Below are 17,329 nucleotides of genomic sequence, written 5' to 3'. Positions count from 1 at the left end.
TGCCAGTTTCTGTAACTCGCTTTCTCTAATTAGCACCGTTAACTCTACTTGTATAATGTATAGGATTGCCATTTTTGATTACCAGGCACGCGAGATGGTTTCACTTTGCTAGAGTTATTTTTGATTTTGAATTGCTAATTATGTCTTTGGAGCTACGCTCGACGCCTAGTTTCACCGTTGGTTATAGTTATAACTACACCGCCCCCCTCCTGGGCCCGGCACTCCTCACTACTCGTATGTATGGACTCGTTATAGATGTACCACCTAGAGACCATCGTCGTATATCTATTTTGGCCTACTTATTGCTCGTTTCGATAGCTTCCCGTGCCGTCCAGCATGGTAGCGTTATTTTATGGCGTCTAGAAAAACTTTAACTGGCTGTTACTAAGATAGCTAATCGGTCAATAATTAAGTCAACAATGAAATTCATTCCTTAAGATTTAACGCCGAAAATGCATCGCCTTAGCCCTCTCCAAGGCCTTTTCTCCTACTTAAGTCTACTCCACAGTAAATAAGGCAGCACTCTCGAAGCTGATTCTTCTACCCCACATCCGTCCAAACTAAGCCCACGTATTCGAGGAGTTTAGGCACCTAGACAAGGGGTCGAAATCCCTTCGTAGCTAGTGCATCGTATTGGGCTTGGGTAAGGGTTCCGTTTGCAACGAGGCGCTCCAAAACCTGGGCACAGAATCTCTGGCAGTTATTGACAATAAGATCGAAACGGCGACCCTTTTCCACTTCTTTGCATATCGCCGTGAGCTCGTGGTTGCTAAGGTGAAGCTCTGCGGCGACTTCAACCGAGGCTCGGATTGACGAGGAGTTTACCGGTTCCACATCTGGGATAACCTCGAATCTCTGAAGCCAAGGAATCGGTCACGGCTTTTGATTAGCATGGTATTCGAAGACACAAGAATGGAATGGGAGATGAGCGCATACCGTCATCCCAGTTATCAGTGATCCCTTACCGGCATGGAAAAGTTCGCCAGTTTTTAAACCATGCTCTCGAAGAAGGCTGCATAAAGGTTACCATTGACTCTTTCATTTGTGCCGTAAGGTTCGGACTTACAGGCCCCAGTGCGCGGTATTGTTGGGGAAATATTTGGATTGCTCAAAGAGAATTAGGGTAAGTGTTTTGGGCATGTTGACCTCGAGATTTTAACTAGGCTTGGTTATGGGTAAATATATCTTGAAAATTTGGATATTCTCATGAAGTTGATTGAGATGAGCTTTGTGCAAGAGAATAGAACATGATGAAGACATCGCTATATATACTCCGTTCTACCTCTGCTGAAGTTGGGGGCCGGCGCATAAGATAGAAGTCGATGCACTCGATCCTCCGTTTGCATGAATAAATGTCGGATTCTCTGTGCTGTGGTACGACTCGTTCCTATACCCGGTGGTTCCCATTGGATACTAGGTGTTTTTGTCCTTTGTGATCCAACAATAAACATATGCAAATAGAATTCGACTCGGCCGTCTTAGCCTCACTTAGCGCAGAGTTTTAGTTTGAGTTTCGGGTTGTAGGAAAGGTTACCAGTAACGAGTTTTTTATTGGAGCTGGAGCCGCCCGGGGAACTCTTTCGCCAACAGTTATCCCGTGCATGCATAGTTTAACTATATTTGTGGTTGTGGCCCCTCCCTGGCGGCTAGTTAAATAATGGAGGTCTCCACCCCTATCCCCCATAGTTCGGCGGTAACTGCTACACTTAAAGCGCAGGGAGAACGCCCTAGCCGGCTGAAGCCATCGTTCCGCCCGCACTTCACAAATTAAGTGTCTCTATATGTTATCATTTTTCTTAAGGACAAGCATATCGGCAAGCGTAAGGGAAAATGTACTCCGTAACGGAAGATGAGAAGATAAGTCTAACAGCAATTTGACCTTATTTAATAACCTCGAGCCTCTCCTTATGCCTGCCTGACATAAACACTTCAAACTTGAATAATGAGATAACAACACAGGCACTCAGGTATAAAAACAGATCGTAAGATTTAGTCAAACCTCTTAACATAGGTAGCGCGGTATTCATGTTCTTCGGTTTATAGACCCAAGGCTTAATGCATCACTTCAAAGAAGAAACAAAGACATAAAACGCAATAAAGACATAGTCATTTAATGTTGGGGGCCAGCGCGTATAATACAAATTAGATGCACTCAATGTTCCATTCGCATGAATAAATGTATACAAATAGGTATTCAGCTCGAGCCCCTTATTCGAACGGCAAGGTGGGAGGGGTTGAATAAGTATTCTCAAGGCGTATGGCCTGTGATATTATTAGCTAGCTGTAGGAGAACGTTATACCGCTTGCCGGACGGCGGTAAGAATATCTTACTTGTTGGAGGCTTAACCATGGTTCTCTAACAGTGAAAGTGGGTTGGATATTCACGAGATAGAGCTTGACAAGTCGTAGCATCATGTATGGTTCCCAGGCTATACCTCCTGGCCTATGGAAGACTGTACACCCTGCTGATGCCGGACATAGGGAACCCTGGTTGGGCTGCATCCCCTGGAATATGCTGTCGTTGTGGCGGCAAAGAGAACAGCCATGAAGACAAGGTCAGAACACGACTATGTACTCTGTATATACATGTTCAATACTAAGCATTACTTAGCTGTGATAACGGAAGGTGGCAGTGACGGGCACTATCCCCTCTGGCCTCACATGATTCTTGCACAGGAAACAAATGTAACTTGAATGGTCAAAAGGCTTCAAGAAGACCCATATCTATAGGCGATATTAGCTACTTAAAAAACATTTAGGAATATAGTATGGAACAAGATCTTAGCAGGAGCGGCCTGGGGCTCCATGCTACAGATATATATCCCCTAGGAGTGATGTTTTTTGATCTAGCGTTATGCAATGGATTGAAATACGTCGACAGGGCGTTTTAAACTGCTTACTGATTCATAACCTCTTCGTTTAGTTGTTTTCTCTATTTTTCTGCTCCCTACCTAGAGATAGTTTGTGCCTGGTGTCCACGTGACGGCAAGCTTCATTCGGCGCCACAAGTGGCTCCTTAGCTGTGGCTTGCGTGTTGATTTTGTTTTGGAGACAAAAAAATAACGAGATCGCGAGATTTGAAGGCGAAGCTCGTCAGTTGAATCCATCCCCGGATTTACATCCCTGAGTATACCTAGACTCATCAATTGCTCTATGTGGACACTCGATCCGGCCGTCTACAGCTAGCCATACAGCTTGCTCATCCCCAGGCACCGCCCAACGATGCGATAACCGACCACCGTCTTTCGAGAAGCTCTCTTATCATCCCACCACCATGGCAACGCCTGTCAAGCTGAGGCCGTACAGGCGGATCTTGACGTCTACGCTTCATAGACGCTTTGTACATGCTTCAGCCTTTGCGCTGCTGGCGTGTTATGTGATATCCTTTTGTATTGGGGTCAAGTCTTCTTGTACGTCCACCTTGACATGAACACCGAACTTACCCTGTAACCGTATCAGCTACTAACTCACGATGGTTTAGTGTTTTGGTCCTGGTTTCCTTTAGGCCCCTGCGGCGTTCGAGCTCTACTTCTTTTTATCTCGGGGCTATGCGTTTTTATACTACGGGTCGGCCAGATGCACGTTGGAGCCCGCATTGCTGCATCTCACTTTCACAACTTCAGGCTCGCCGCTTTATCCTTTAATTCCACACAGACCGTCACATGGTACCTGTTCTCTGCATGGTGGTTTAGCGAGGTCTATAAATGGTCTTCATCAGCGGATGCCAAATTAAACTGGGTGATACCCGGAAAGTGAGTGGCGCAACGGAATTATCATTCAATGGATGTAGGGTGTCTAATACTTTGTGAAAATTAGATCATATGAGCGGTCACACCTTAACGAACGACCGATATACCTTCACTGCTTTTTCATCTTGCTGGCACTCGTCCAGTCGTCACTCCATCTCTACTTTGACTGGGATGAAGTTCCTATTCCAGTCACAAAACGAACCCAGCTAACCACCAGCCGGAGAACACATCGACTTGCTCCACTTCCAACACAGTTCAGCAAAATCGCCCCAGAAATACTACGGGAGTCGGCCATTATCGGCTGTATTACCGCGGCCGTTGGCCCAATAGTCTACATGTTCCTATTTCGACGGACCGCCTGGAGCTGGACACTCTACTTTGCAAAGCTGTTCTGGAACTTCCCCCGATCAGCAGCTGATCCCCCAGGCCTTATACCACCTATTCACATATCAATTTTGATTCGATCTGCGACGTCGGGGTCTCTGCTCGTTATGTTATGGCAAATATCCAATTTCCTTTTCTCGGCGTTCTTAGGACAAGCACCGCTGAAGAAGGGCCAGCCCCTTACAAACGGTGCAGCTGACCCTAATGGGAGCCTTATTAACGGGCTCAAATCGAAGAAGGAGACGGTCATGACGTTCGCCTTCTGGGAGCTTTGCCTGATTAGCCAAGAATTCCCGGACCGACGAAAGCAAATATTCAAGGATATTGATAGAAACGGAGGCTCGGCTTGGAACCAGATATTAAAGGCATCAGAAGAAGTCATCAAAGGCATCACAGGGAGAATACAAGAATTCCAAAACCCCCAGCCACAAGCCACCGTTGCTCCAGTAGGCCAAAAGGAACCTCAACCCAACACTCAAGAGATGGTGCAAACCCTACCTCGAATCACCCAACCATCTAGAAACGAAAATATTCTTCTTGGCTCGCCCAAGCCTGGCACTAGGACAGAAAAGTTCGAGGCCGCTTTTGGTCCTCTTGCTAAATCCTACGGCCAATCCCAGGACTGGACGCCTGCAGCGAAAGCCAGAGCTCGCTCTGCTATTGACCGTGCATCCAACGTTCTGTTAAACCCCGAGCAAAAGCGCACAATATCGAATTCAGCACAAGAGCTGAAACTGTTAACGAGCGGGCCTGAGACTGGCGGTGTTATAAACCCAATAATACAACAAGTTATGCGGTCTCCACTGGGACTACCGTTCAGACAATCATTTCCCAATCGTCTCCGAGGCATCGTGTTGGGCTCACCACACTCCAAACTCGCTGCTATCATCGACGCCACCGAGTCTCTCAAAAGCCTCCTCATAGCAAGTTTAGAGGAAGATCAATTCGGAAGAGTCCAGGCTGACGTGCCCACTGTGGTTAAACTGTTCACCCAAACAATCACGACACTGGAGTCATTTACTAGCAAGGATGGATTGAAGCCACATTGGAGTGATGTCGATGTAGCAAACCAGGAACATCGATCGGTAGAACAGGTTGAAATTGTGATTACTGCGCTTAAAACCGGGTTATCGGAGCTCTTGGGGGCGTTCAGCTTATATTTGAATGAGGTTGGTGTCGTGGGGCGGGATTTACAGCTGGCGAGAGAAGCGGTTAGGACGAAAGATGTATGAAAAGATAGTGATGCTTTGATTTTACTCCTTTAAAGCTATGTTAGAAACCATAATACCCTTACCTTTAAACGGTTAATAGGCCATCCTCTTGCATCCCAGCCGTAATAATTACCTCGAAACGCACTCACAGATCGAAGGCAATATCTTACTACAGAAGTATTGCTCCGTATACCTTGAAGGTTAAGAGCCGCGATGGCTGTTCATGCAACTCAAAGGCAGCGAAAACATATTTTGCCTAGCAAAGTAAAAGGGGAGTTGGATGTGTTAATGGAGTTACCAGTCAGGTAGCTGTGAGTCCCAAGAGCGATACATATATACAAAAACAGAGTTACCTAGAAGCAAAAGTGGGGAGGTAAATCATAACACAGCATTCCCAGCAGCACGTAATAACCATTTAACATCATTTGCCCAACCACCTTGTGAATCCGCTGGAGTTATCCTCATAGCAGTCGATAGAGTCTCGTGGTCAACATCCGTGCCATAGCTTCTCTCGCTTCCTGCATCAGACGCGGTCTCCACCTTGTCTGTTGGATCCATCTCACTGCCTGCCTGTGCATCGCCTTCAAGGTTGAAGTTGACCTGCTGGCCTCGCCAGTGTGAACTACCTAGGGTAGGTGGTTGTAATGATTCGTCTTCTGTGCCAAATACCGTCCATTCAACCAACCTATCTATCCAGGAGCCTAACCCGAAACCACGCTCGAGGGTAAGACGGTGCACTTCAGCTTCGCTGATTTCCTCATCCTCAGAGTCATCCTCATTTGAGTCAGAATCATACTCGTAATCTCGATACTCCTGGTACAGCGATATTGAATCAGGCTCTATCAGGTCGTGATTTGCGCCACTCCCTTGCTCGGGAGAGCGGGTTTGTAAGGCGGCCAATTCTTCTCTTATGGACTGATCCAAAAAGTCGGGCACAAGTCCTGGAATATCTCTAGACCGTGGTGTTACGGCACCAGAATGGATATGATGGCTGGTAGAGTAAGATGGTGTCATGGCGAGATCAACTCGACTCGACCGTTTGCTTGCAGCATGGGAACTTGAGCCCCTTCTTGACCGGACTACTGGAGTAGATAGGCCTGACCGACGTCCTTGGAAGTCGTGTCTAGCACGGCTACCGTTCTTCGGTCCGTCTTCACTATGTGAAACAAGACTCGTCGAGCTTTCCCGCTTGACCAGCCATGACTGGCCCTTTTCTTCACGGGTTGATGATGCCAGAGCTAAACCAGTCCTTAATAGCCACTCGTTATCTTGAATCCGTGGGGTGGTTGTTCCACTTGCTCCATTCTTTCTGCTCCGTGGGTTATGGCTTTTGGTCCGCTGGTGACGACGTGGCTGTTGATGATGGAGTGGCCCCGCAACATCAAGTGCATCCAAGTGTGATTCACTCATCGGCGCCCCTTGAGGTGTTCTCTTCTTCTTGGTAAGATTCATTTGAGAAACATTTCGTGACTGAGAAAGAAGAGAAGGAGTGGCGGGTACTGAGATGCTGGAGAGGTAAGAGCTGGTCATGGTATGAGGTTGATATGCACTGTGATCAGGGTCCATTTCTGCACCACCATGATTAACAGAGAAGTAACCTCCATCCTCGTCATCATCGTCTAGTGGGAACCGGGAACTTAGTGGTGCCAGAGAGATGTGTTGTAATGATGTGTGAGAACGGCGGGAACGGAACCCATGCGAGTCACGTTGGGATAAGGACTGTCCAGCAAGGTTAGCTACAATTATCACTCTTCATAAGTAGCAGTACTGGAACCTCACGAACCTCCATTGCAATGGGTAATCGTGAAAGCCGAGGAGGGTCGGTAGTTCCCAAGAGCTATCTCGTGGAGTATTGAAGGCCAGAAAATAGCCTTATACACTATTTCGACAAAGGAATCTGGCTAGAATGGACTTTTCAAGACGCTCTGCAGGCTACGACGGCCTCATCTGGTCAGTGTCAGAACGGTGCCAACGCCAAAGCTGCCGTCGAAGAACTTGTATCCAACTTTCAAACGTCGAGGGGAGGTGAAGACTTGGCGCTAAACCAAAACGGGCTTATCCATGTAGGTGCACAGACCATCTACTTACCTTATCGATAAGACGGCAAAAAGCACGTGAAAATGCGGTTTAAAAGGCAAAAAAGAAGGAAGGTAAAAAGGAAGAAGTCAGGAACAGGATGAGAAGAAAGTAAAGAGAGGTTAAGGTGTGGATGTAGATAGATCTCTTCTTGCTATATCATTGCTAGATGTTTCGCTAAGTACTGGCTAGTGGTCGCTATATCGTATGGAGTACAATGTATGTGTTAGACGATTTGCCCTTTCTGCACGACGAACGCTTGAATAGCCGATATCGCCGCCCAGAGACGATTCTCAGCCTCTGGGAACACAAGGGATCTCTCGCCATAGAACACTTCGTCACTGACTTCCTCAGGATGCCGTGGCAAACAGTGCATGAAACGCCAGTTCTCATTTGCCCCTCCACGCTTCGCAAGCTCACTAGTGACCTGGAACCCTTTGAACGAGTTCAACCGCTGTAGCTTCTCCTGCTCTTGGCCCATCGAGATCCAGGTATCGGTCACGATCACATCAGCCTTCTTGACCGCCTCTTCAGGGGAGTAGGTTTGCGTTAGGGTGCCGGGGCTCTTGACGCCATTGCGGGCACTATTGACTAGGTCGACGATGCTGGAGGGCATCTCATACCCTCTTGGAGTGGCAACGGCGATATCTACTCCCATCTTAGTTGCCCCGATGGCAAGATCGAACAGTACATTGTTCGCATCCCCAACCCAGGCAATCTTCAACCCTTCCAACCCTAGAGAGGACGACGCAGGCTGGCTTAACGTCGCCTGAGGCGCAAAGTTTTCTTGTAATGTAATAAAGTCAGCGATGGTTTGCAGTGGGTGGAAAGTGTCGCACAGCGCATTTATCACAGGGACAGTTGAGTGCTTGGCGAGGTTTGCGACATCCGAGTGTGGCCCAACACGGGCGACGATGCATGATACCATGGACGAGAGGACGACGGAGGTATCGTAGAGCGACTCATTGACTCCTAATTGGATATCATCCTTTCCGAGAAACATCGGATGGCCGCCCATCCGTGTCACCGCTCCTTCGGTAGAAATTCTGGTTCGCGTGCTTCGCTTGTTGAACATCATTGCAACCGTCTGACCCGACAATGCACCGACGAGTGAATCGGGGACGGAGCCTGACTTGATAGCCTGTTTGTGGGAGGATCCATTGCGGACTAGAGCCGTGAACTCGGCCGGGGTAAGGTCTGCGATCGAGAGAAGATGTCTTGGAGTTTTAAGGGAGGGAGTGGCGTATCGTCGGCACTGCAGCTTAGCTACCTGTCCGGTGCATCTGGCTCGAAGAATTGAATGCATCTTTTCGTCTTGTATATGAGTCGATGACTTGCTGTCTCCAAGCTGTTCGAAGCTCCAGTTATCTAGAGCAAGGGTGCGGAAGCCAATATCGAGCGTGAATTGGCAATGGCGAGCACGGTACAAAGCGGCCGAGTCAACTCCTGGATAGTATCTCTGCCGTGCCTCTTATTTCTTCTTCTTGCTTCTTCTTCCTCGTTGCTTCTTCTGTTCTCATTCTGTTCTTGTTCTTTCTTGTTCTTAGAGTCATTCCCCAAGCTTCAACAACATTGGGGATTACATAAGCAATAGCGGTTGCGGAGGTCACGCACGCGCTAACGCAGGTGGGAAAGGGCTGGGCCTGATATCCCTGACATCATCGTCGGCCGCCCAAACGTCCTACATCCAGGACATTGATATCCACGACTGCCCGGCGTTTATGGGCATTTCCTGACCACCACGCATTTTGAGGCCGCTGTCGAGAGTCAGATAGGATGGCCAGCGATAGCACCACCCCGCTGCTGGGGGAATCACTGTCCCCGCACCGAGCGAGCCGGCGGGAGGCTGCGGCAGACCTGGATCAGGACCTGTCCGAAACGACACCTTTGCTCGTCCATCGGAATGATGGCTTAGGAGAAGACGAGCCATCACAGGACTCTGCACATTCGATAGCCCAGCAGAAGAGGGGCGGATTAAGGTGGCCGACGTTGATCGCACTCGTCGTTTTGTGTCTATCCGTGATTGCCATTCTCATCCTGGGATTCGCCGCCCCGTCCACCGTGAAGCAATACGTCCAAGAAGCCGCTGTCTTCAAGCCCACCGGGGTGTCGGTAACCTCATTTACTCCCTCCGGCGTACAGACCAGAGTGCGGGGCACCCTTGTTTTGGATGCATCTCGAGTGAAGAACCCAACAGTTCGGGACTTGGGTCGATTTGGAACATGGATAGGGCGGGAGGTTGAATCCGGCGAGTCAAAGGTGGACATATATCTCCCGGACTACAAGGATACGCTGCTAGCCACCGTTGCTGTTCCCCCGATCAAAGTCAATATCCGGAACGGGCATATCAATGAGATCGATTTTATCGCCGAGCTTACTACCGGGAACCCGGATGGGATCAAGGGGGCCGTTACCGATTTGATCGAGGGTAACATCGCCCAATTAAGCCTTAGAGGGACGGCCAGGGTGCCATTGACATCTGGCCTACTCTATCTGGGGTCGCAGTCCATAACGGAGAATGTGGTGTTCCGAGGTCCGTTTGCATATCCTTCTATTCATCCCACACAGGTCATGAGAAAGCTGTATAAACTTCTACTAATACTCTCTTGTAGATTTTTCCTCTGTCCCTGAGTTCAACATCACCGAACTGAACGTCCATGAGCGTTCGGGCCCAGGAAAATCAAGAGCCATAGAAGCAGATGTTTCAGTGGCCATTTCAAATAAATACCCTGTCCACCTGACTCTCCCCCCATTTCAGTTCAACATTTTCGTCCCCAATTGTGACCCGAACGATGCCTACATTATGGTTGCGAATGCAACGACAGATTCTGTCAACGTTGAACCGCGAGAGCCCGTGACCATTTCTTTACACGGATTCGCGCCCAAGATTCCAGATCAACTTACCAGTAATTGTCCGGGAACTACTACTTCCCCGCTTGATCTTTTGATAAGCAAATATATTCGTGGGCTGGTTACTACGATCTATGTGCGTGGAGGGTCATTAATCTCCCCAACTATTCCACAATGGCTACAAGAGCTATTGAATAGCGTCACCGTTCCTCTCCCTTTTACGAGCCCCGGATTCTCCCGGTTAATCAAACGCTTCTCGATGACCAATGTTCACTTCTACCTTCCCGACCCGTTTGCTGCTCCAAATTCACCCGATGCTCTGCCCAAAGTTTCAGCTTTGGTGCGAGCCATAATCGACCTGCCTAGACAGTTGGACGTCCCGGTAAACGTCTCAAGGGTGCGAACCACAGCCGATGTCTTCTATCATGACCACAAACTTGGAATTATAGATGTTAAGGAATGGCAAAATGCATCAGTTCGACGGGACGTGGATGGCGCAGATGGAAAGCCAACAATGATTGTGGAGTTCGATATACAAAAGGCGCCATTACAGGTCACAGATGAGGATCTTCTTACCGAAGTCTTGCAAAAAATGATGTTCGAGCGCGAAGACATTCCTCTCCGGGTGGACGCCCATGTGGATGCGGAGTTGAAGTCAGCTCTTGGTGACTTTATCGTCCGAGATATCCCCTCTGGAGGGAACATTGTTGTTAAACGTACGTTCCTTGCCATGCATGCGCACGAGCTATACTAACCGTTCTATAGCGCCATATGGCGGTAAAATCACCGACATAAAACCCCGCATTCAATCTATAGAGATTGTGGAAACAACAAAGGACAGCGTCCTTGCCCGAGCTAACGTAAATTTCACCAATCCGACCAACTACACCGCCCATATCCCTTACATTAACATTAAACTGGTTCATAATTCAAGTGATGTAGCGCATATAATCGGTCACAACGTTCATGTCGGCCCAGGACAAAACTCCGGTGTCCAGATTGATGCGCTGTGGAACCCCTTGGAGTCCGGTGGTGAGGAGGGCGTTGCGGCGGGACGTGACCTCGTATCGAAATGTGTTTCCGGTAACGATGATTTGACCTCAAACTCAAACCCCTTCCTACATACCCCAGTGAGCTAACCGTTGATTTAGGGAGGAACACGACCGTTGTTCTCAAGTCATATGCTGACACCATCCCATCGCTCCCGCTACTTGGCGCGGCCTTGTCCAAGTTTGAAATTGAAATTCCTATCCCGAAGCTACGCCTTCCTGGCAGCGATGATGGGAGGGATGGACGCGGTGGATCATTGATTAAAGATGCAACGGTAATATTGTCCCTTCTCCAGAACAGGGATCTTTAAACCTGTTTCCCCTGAACTTTGCATACACACTCCCCCGTGTGGCCTTCCGTTCCCGAGTCGGACTTTCGGTTGCACTGGTTTAGCCGTGTCCGTCACCTTACCGATCCGTGTACCTCCCTGACCTCGTTTCCGTTTTCTATTTTCATATACATGGGTGGGAATATCTTAGAGAGCAAATGTTTACTTGGTTCTCGCTCCGAGTAGTTACATCTCTTTACATCTACTGCCGACTTCACGATAGTATCACCACTGTCATCAACGACGCTATATGTCACTTCTGTCAACGCCACATCACTCTTCAATCACACTTCGCCCGTTGGAACGATTCAATATGACACCCCTTTCGCGGTTCCACCAGGGTCGTCTCTTTCCCCACGACTCCCTGTTAATCCTGATTTGACAGGCGCGGGGTATCAAGCATTGAAAGATGCGTTAGGCGGAACCCTCCAACTCGACGTGGTGGCTGATATCGGAGTTAAACTCGGAAAGTACTCGGAAACCATAGATTATACGGGTAGGGGCCTAGGGATAAACGTGGGTTGGTAACCTACTCTGCCCCCTCGTTGCTTTGTCTACCTTTACCCACATGGATACCCTTTTATACGGGCGAACTTTTGGAGGCGTTTCAATTGGTGGGCCATCATAGGAACTGTTATTTTTAGTTTTGGGAGTTTTTGCTTGATGTCTGATGAGGTTATTTGCATCTTGAATGTTTGTTATACATACGATGGGGTTAATTTGGATATACTCATGTCCCGGCGACCCTTGATGTTAATAGAATTCCGTGAAGGTTCTTGTTTACGGCTTCGCGTATGCATTTATGTTATGCATGCATGGAAAGGGATGCACGCATACCGCAGTGTTAATCCGACATTCCACCAATACATCGCCCTCGACTCTGCTCCGTACATCCTGCGCGCCCCGTAGCGTAGCCGGTATACTTCGGGTAAGCTGACAGTCCGGCCTTGGGCGCCCTTCGGCCCGGTCAGAGCGGCCAAGAGCCTGCTTGGCGTCGTTATCATGGATACCCCTATGCAACGACGTTCACCGTTGTTTCCCATATGCAGAATTATCAGATGACAAGAAGGATGAGGCCAAGGGTTGGTTTCATAGAACTATGCATGGAATGATGTTGGAAGGCGAAGATACTACATTATGCAAGAAGTAGGCATAGCCCTGCATCCGTTGCTAACTATGGAGTCCATTGCACAGCGAGCATGACCTGTTGCCAGCAGGCCCGAAATTGATACGATTGATACAACCAACCTCAATATCGTATTTGCCATGCTCAATTTGCACGTATCCAACTATCTCCAGCCTCCAATATTCGGAGAAAACTTCCATCAAACACCAATGACCCTTGTCCATTGACCTTCTCGCAACCCGTATTCCGCACTCGTGGCAAGGGTTTGATACATAACTACTTGCCTACTCCGTACATGAACGGGGTGCATAATTATCCCCAGCAAATTATGTCTTTGGTGGCCCAGGCCATATCGTTCTTAGTATGGGGTATCTGAATGATGCTCTCCCTACGCTCAGGACACACTGGCTAACGAATCGTGACCCGAATAGCAGATTGATCTCGAATGCAACCGAGCTTTATGGGACTATCCGGCCTGCTCGTAAAGAGGTCCAGAGCAATTTGTGTTGGCAAAGCTGAAAGATCCACGAGATCATGTATGGAATGTCGTCGTCTCGAATCTGCAGAACAAACTCCACAAGAAGCTTGACATCGAGTTAAATACCACGGTTAATCCGGATTTTGCCAAGAGATGTTTAGTTATCCATCCAGCCTGACTCGCAACATGACCGCCTTCTACAAAACATTCGTGTCCCATTGTGAAAATTATTCAAACAACTGGCTATCTACGGCATCAGACTTTGCATGCAGCCTCTTGGCGAGTGGAACGATATCTCTTCGAACTGTTACATACATAACTACTACCTTGGAGGCTGAAGGCCTTGCCACCTAAACGCACACACACACACACACACACACGGTGGATCGACAAGGCCCCAGAGGATGACTTCCGCTCCGATTCTATATCCGTCAAACGTCTGTTCCATGCCATGGGGCATTTTGAGGTGGGGTCACGCACATACACCACCCTAGCCAGCAGGCAGGGATATGGTCTATGTATATTTCTTTTCCTTTTCGCCAGAAATCGAAGGAGAGAAAGCCCATCTCCTATGGGCTAGGGGAAGTCCCTCGGAGGCAGACTGGATACCATTTTTGAGATATGCGTACGTACGGACTGTTGGATATTTCTTGTTGGAAATATGTACTCTGTACAAGACTTTTGGCGTATAGCTTATTATCGCCATGTCGCGGTAGGCCTGTCAGTTTGAGAGACATGGGAATAATATCCCTTGCACGTTCATGCCGTACCCTGCTACGCCCATAACGTGGAAAATCCTATCTCGGGCGCACCGATGGCTTAAAAATAGAAACATGTGGTATATGAACTCCTTCAATTGGTCGCGTGTTTCAAATCTCAGGTTCAGATCGCAAATTTTTCGAGAGTGCAACTTAACGCAGGTTTATCCCTACGTTAAGAGATTCTAGCCCGACTTGCCTGATCGACGTTATCCTAGCATGCCTTTCCATAGCTGCTTTGGTATATCATGCATGGTATGGATTCGAACGCTTACTCGGTGGCCTGGCCACTACGACGATACCGAGCTGGGTGCTTTGCCCCTGTGGATCCACGGGCCGTAGGAATGCGTCGATAGCTGAATCTTAGGCTGCCCGATGTGCTCCTCTCCATCGACGGAGATGCAACGCTCGATCTCCAAGCCTTTCATTCCCCGTCTTACATACATTCGAGTATGCAGGACCGAAACAAATTCGTTAGGTGTAGCCCACCAGTCTCCATCAGAAGACCGGATACAGCTCGTATGCAATCGAAGCCCGCTCCGGAGGACGCCGTTCGTCCCAGATGGCCGATTGTTTCCTTGAATTATGGATACAATTGATAAATTCAGTGTTGCGGGCTCATGAAGATTGATGGCATATAAATATATCGTGCTACCCACAACTGTTGCCCCATCCAAGAATCCAGACTACAAAACTTCACAATCGCTTTATCCTTTGGTATATTCCCACGATGAGGTTGAACCAGCTATTTATCCTTGGCCTTTTCAAGGTTGGCTTCTTAGCCACCATTGGAACTGCCGCATCAGTCCCGAGGAATGGAAACTCCCTCGAAGGGCCTTCGTTTAGCCCTCCTCCAAATGTCGACAGTGACAAACATGTCATTAAATGCAACTATCCCGCGATGAAAGGTTGGGCCCCTGACGGAAATAGTAAAAAGGGTTGGTTAAAATGGGTTGGTAGTGGACCAGCACCAGCTCCTGGGGCCTACAACATTTCAACCGATTATGAGAAGGTATACCCAGAAGGAGTGGTCCGGAAGGTAAGACTTTAGAGGTACCCTTTTCTCGAGAATACACTCTAACCTCCGACTTGAAGTATAATTTGGTGGTTGACGAGGGTACTGTCAACCTGGATGGAGTGCCGTCCGATCAAGCGATGCTCTATAATGGCCAATACCCTGGCCCTTGGCTTCGTTAGTTCTCCCTTCCTCCCCCGTGACTATCGGATTTAGGTATATTGACTACTTGGCTTGCATAGAGGCGTGCTGGGGTGATATTATTGGTTAGTTTTCCACATAATGCATTATATCGTGGTTCACTTCAACTAACCCTGGCTAGAAATCACTGTTACCAATAAACTCAAGTACAACGGAACAACGCTTCATTGCCATGGCCTTCGAATGTTCGATAATCTCCTTATGGACGGTGTGCCTGGCATTACACAATGTCCAATCGCCCCAGAAGATACATTCACATACAGATTTAGAGCTACGCAGTATGGGTCGACCTGGTACCACAGCCACTACTCCTTGCAGTATTCGAACGGCTTAGTTGGCCCATTGACTATCCATGGTCCTTCAAGCGCAGAATATGACGCCTCAATCGACCCTCTTATCTTGGGCGACCATATCCATAGGAGTGCTTTCCAGGATTACTACAAGGTACAGACTAGAGTACCTCCGGAAATGGATAGCCAGCTTTTGAATGGAATTGGTATGTTACATCTCCAACCCCTAATACACCAACATATGCCCTTGAGAACCCCATATATTTTATCAAGAGACAGAGTAAAGAAACTGCACTGTTTTCTCGTTCTTTGATAAAATGGGCGGACCTCGAGGTTCTTATCGTACGGAACCCTGTTGCTGATACATTGGAATAGGAAACTATAACAAGGACCCCAAGCGCAAACCATATAGCACACTTGTGAACGCAGTTCGTACCCCTGTCCTTGTTGCATCCATTCATCCACATTCTAAATTTAGGACTTTTGAAGGGCAAAAAATATCTGATGAGACTGATTAATACCTCAACCGATACCACGTTCATATTTTCCATTGATAATCACAACTTCACCATTGTTGGTGCCGACCTTGTTCCATTAGAGCCTTACAGTACTTCAAGCATTCTGATTGGAATTGGTGAGAACCCTGACTACCCCTTCCCCTCATTAAAATGATAAATTATTTATTTATATTACTAGGTCAACGTTACCATGTCATCCTCGACACTCTTCCTGAGGCGAAGGACGGGGATTCATACTGGATTCGTATGACTCCTGCAGGAGGCGGATGCAGCAGATTCCCAAAAGACCGTCAGCCTGATGAAAAGATGGGAGCACTATACTACGGGAAGAAAACGCAAGCGCTGCCTACGTCTCAAGGTGGCGGATATGACACCAGTTGCCGTGATGAACCGTTTGAGCGGTTAAAGCCAATCCAACGATGGACTGTGCCAGACCCAGGATTGGTGTCAGACTTGGTATCGAAAACCCAGAAAGTCGGCATTAACGTGTGGAATCCTCCGGGCCGTCCTGCGAATGCTCCCAAGATTGCAAACTGGGGAGTTGGGCCTATGCCAATGTGGCTAAACTATTCGAAACCAATAGTGAAACACATGAACGAAGAAAAATATCCCGAGACTTGGGTTGTTTATTCTGCGAACGATTACACTAACGACCAGTGGGTTTATCTTGTCGTTACGGGACAAGAAGATCTAAACCAGCTAGATAGAACACAGGCTCCGAATGCTCACCCGGTACGTCTACCAAACCCAATGCCATTATTTCTCAAAAGGTGTCAATCTAACCCTCTATAGCTGCATTTCCACGGCCACGATTTTGCCATCCTGCAGCAATCTTATGAACCATTCAGCAATGCCACGTTAAACATGAACCTCGATAACCCACCTCGTCGAGATGTCGTCTTGCTTCCTAGCCACGGCTTTGTTGTCATTGCATTCAAGGCGGATAATCCTGGCTCATGGCTCATGCATTGCCATATAGCCTGGCACGCTTCAGCTGGCCTTGCCCTCCAGGTGCTAGAAGACAAGACTGACGTCGTTAGATACCTTGATTCTCACCCGGAGGACATGAATGAGATGCGTCGGGTGTGCGGCAATTGGGATAAATGGTACGGCAATCCCGACAACCACTATCCGTCCGACTTCTTCCAGGAAGATTCAGGCGTTTAAATGTTGGTCAATACATGGCGCCCCATTCTTTCCCTAATATTGTTCTCTTATATATACTCCTCTATGTTTTATAATTGTTATTAGATATCCGGACAGCTAGAATACATCTCATTCTATTTCTTTTTAAT

General features: G+C 48.1%; 6 protein-coding genes across 6 annotated transcripts; 3 read left to right on the top strand and 3 right to left on the bottom strand.

The window, feature by feature from the left end:
- Positions 1–591: 591 nt before the first annotated feature.
- GIQ15_01407 (uncharacterized protein) lies at positions 592–1,140 on the bottom strand (the record flags this gene model as incomplete). The annotated part of the gene is made up of 3 exons (XM_033548824.1): positions 592–855; positions 937–1,012; positions 1,067–1,140. The coding sequence occupies 3 exons, from the start codon at positions 1,138–1,140 to the stop codon at positions 592–594; spliced, it is 414 nt and encodes a 137-aa protein (XP_033409775.1).
- A 2,436-nt stretch (positions 1,141–3,576) lies between these two features.
- GIQ15_01406 (nuclear envelope protein) lies at positions 3,577–5,365 on the top strand (the record flags this gene model as incomplete). Its single annotated transcript, XM_033548823.1, has 2 exons — positions 3,577–3,752; positions 3,817–5,365. 2 exons carry the CDS (start codon positions 3,577–3,579, stop codon positions 5,363–5,365), a joined length of 1,725 nt encoding a protein of 574 aa, XP_033409774.1.
- A 357-nt stretch (positions 5,366–5,722) lies between these two features.
- Positions 5,723–7,133, bottom strand: GIQ15_01405 (uncharacterized protein; the record flags this gene model as incomplete). Its single annotated transcript, XM_033548822.1, has 2 exons — positions 5,723–7,063; positions 7,128–7,133. The coding sequence occupies 2 exons, from the start codon at positions 7,131–7,133 to the stop codon at positions 5,723–5,725; spliced, it is 1,347 nt and encodes a 448-aa protein (XP_033409773.1).
- A 513-nt stretch (positions 7,134–7,646) lies between these two features.
- GIQ15_01404 (ornithine carbamoyltransferase) lies at positions 7,647–8,726 on the bottom strand (the record flags this gene model as incomplete). Its single annotated transcript, XM_033548821.1, has 1 exon — positions 7,647–8,726. The coding sequence occupies one exon, from the start codon at positions 8,724–8,726 to the stop codon at positions 7,647–7,649; it is 1,080 nt and encodes a 359-aa protein (XP_033409772.1).
- A 470-nt stretch (positions 8,727–9,196) lies between these two features.
- Positions 9,197–11,630, top strand: GIQ15_01403 (uncharacterized protein; the record flags this gene model as incomplete). Its single annotated transcript, XM_033548820.1, has 4 exons — positions 9,197–9,953; positions 10,033–10,986; positions 11,036–11,353; positions 11,422–11,630. The coding sequence occupies 4 exons, from the start codon at positions 9,197–9,199 to the stop codon at positions 11,628–11,630; spliced, it is 2,238 nt and encodes a 745-aa protein (XP_033409771.1).
- Positions 11,631–14,740: 3,110 nt separating this feature from the next.
- Positions 14,741–17,201, top strand: GIQ15_01402 (laccase-1; the record flags this gene model as incomplete). The annotated part of the gene is made up of 8 exons (XM_033548819.1): positions 14,741–15,049; positions 15,106–15,202; positions 15,268–15,291; positions 15,348–15,722; positions 15,892–15,944; positions 16,006–16,150; positions 16,213–16,766; positions 16,827–17,201. 8 exons carry the CDS (start codon positions 14,741–14,743, stop codon positions 17,199–17,201), a joined length of 1,932 nt encoding a protein of 643 aa, XP_033409770.1.
- Positions 17,202–17,329: the final 128 nt, after the last annotated feature.

This window comes from Arthroderma uncinatum, assembly GCF_011692745.1.
Source record: "Arthroderma uncinatum strain CBS 119779 chromosome Unknown scaffold1, whole genome shotgun sequence".
NCBI lineage: Eukaryota > Fungi > Ascomycota > Eurotiomycetes > Onygenales > Arthrodermataceae > Arthroderma > Arthroderma uncinatum.
Note: the sequence above shows the minus strand (reverse complement) of the source record. Positions and strands in the feature narration are given on the sequence as shown.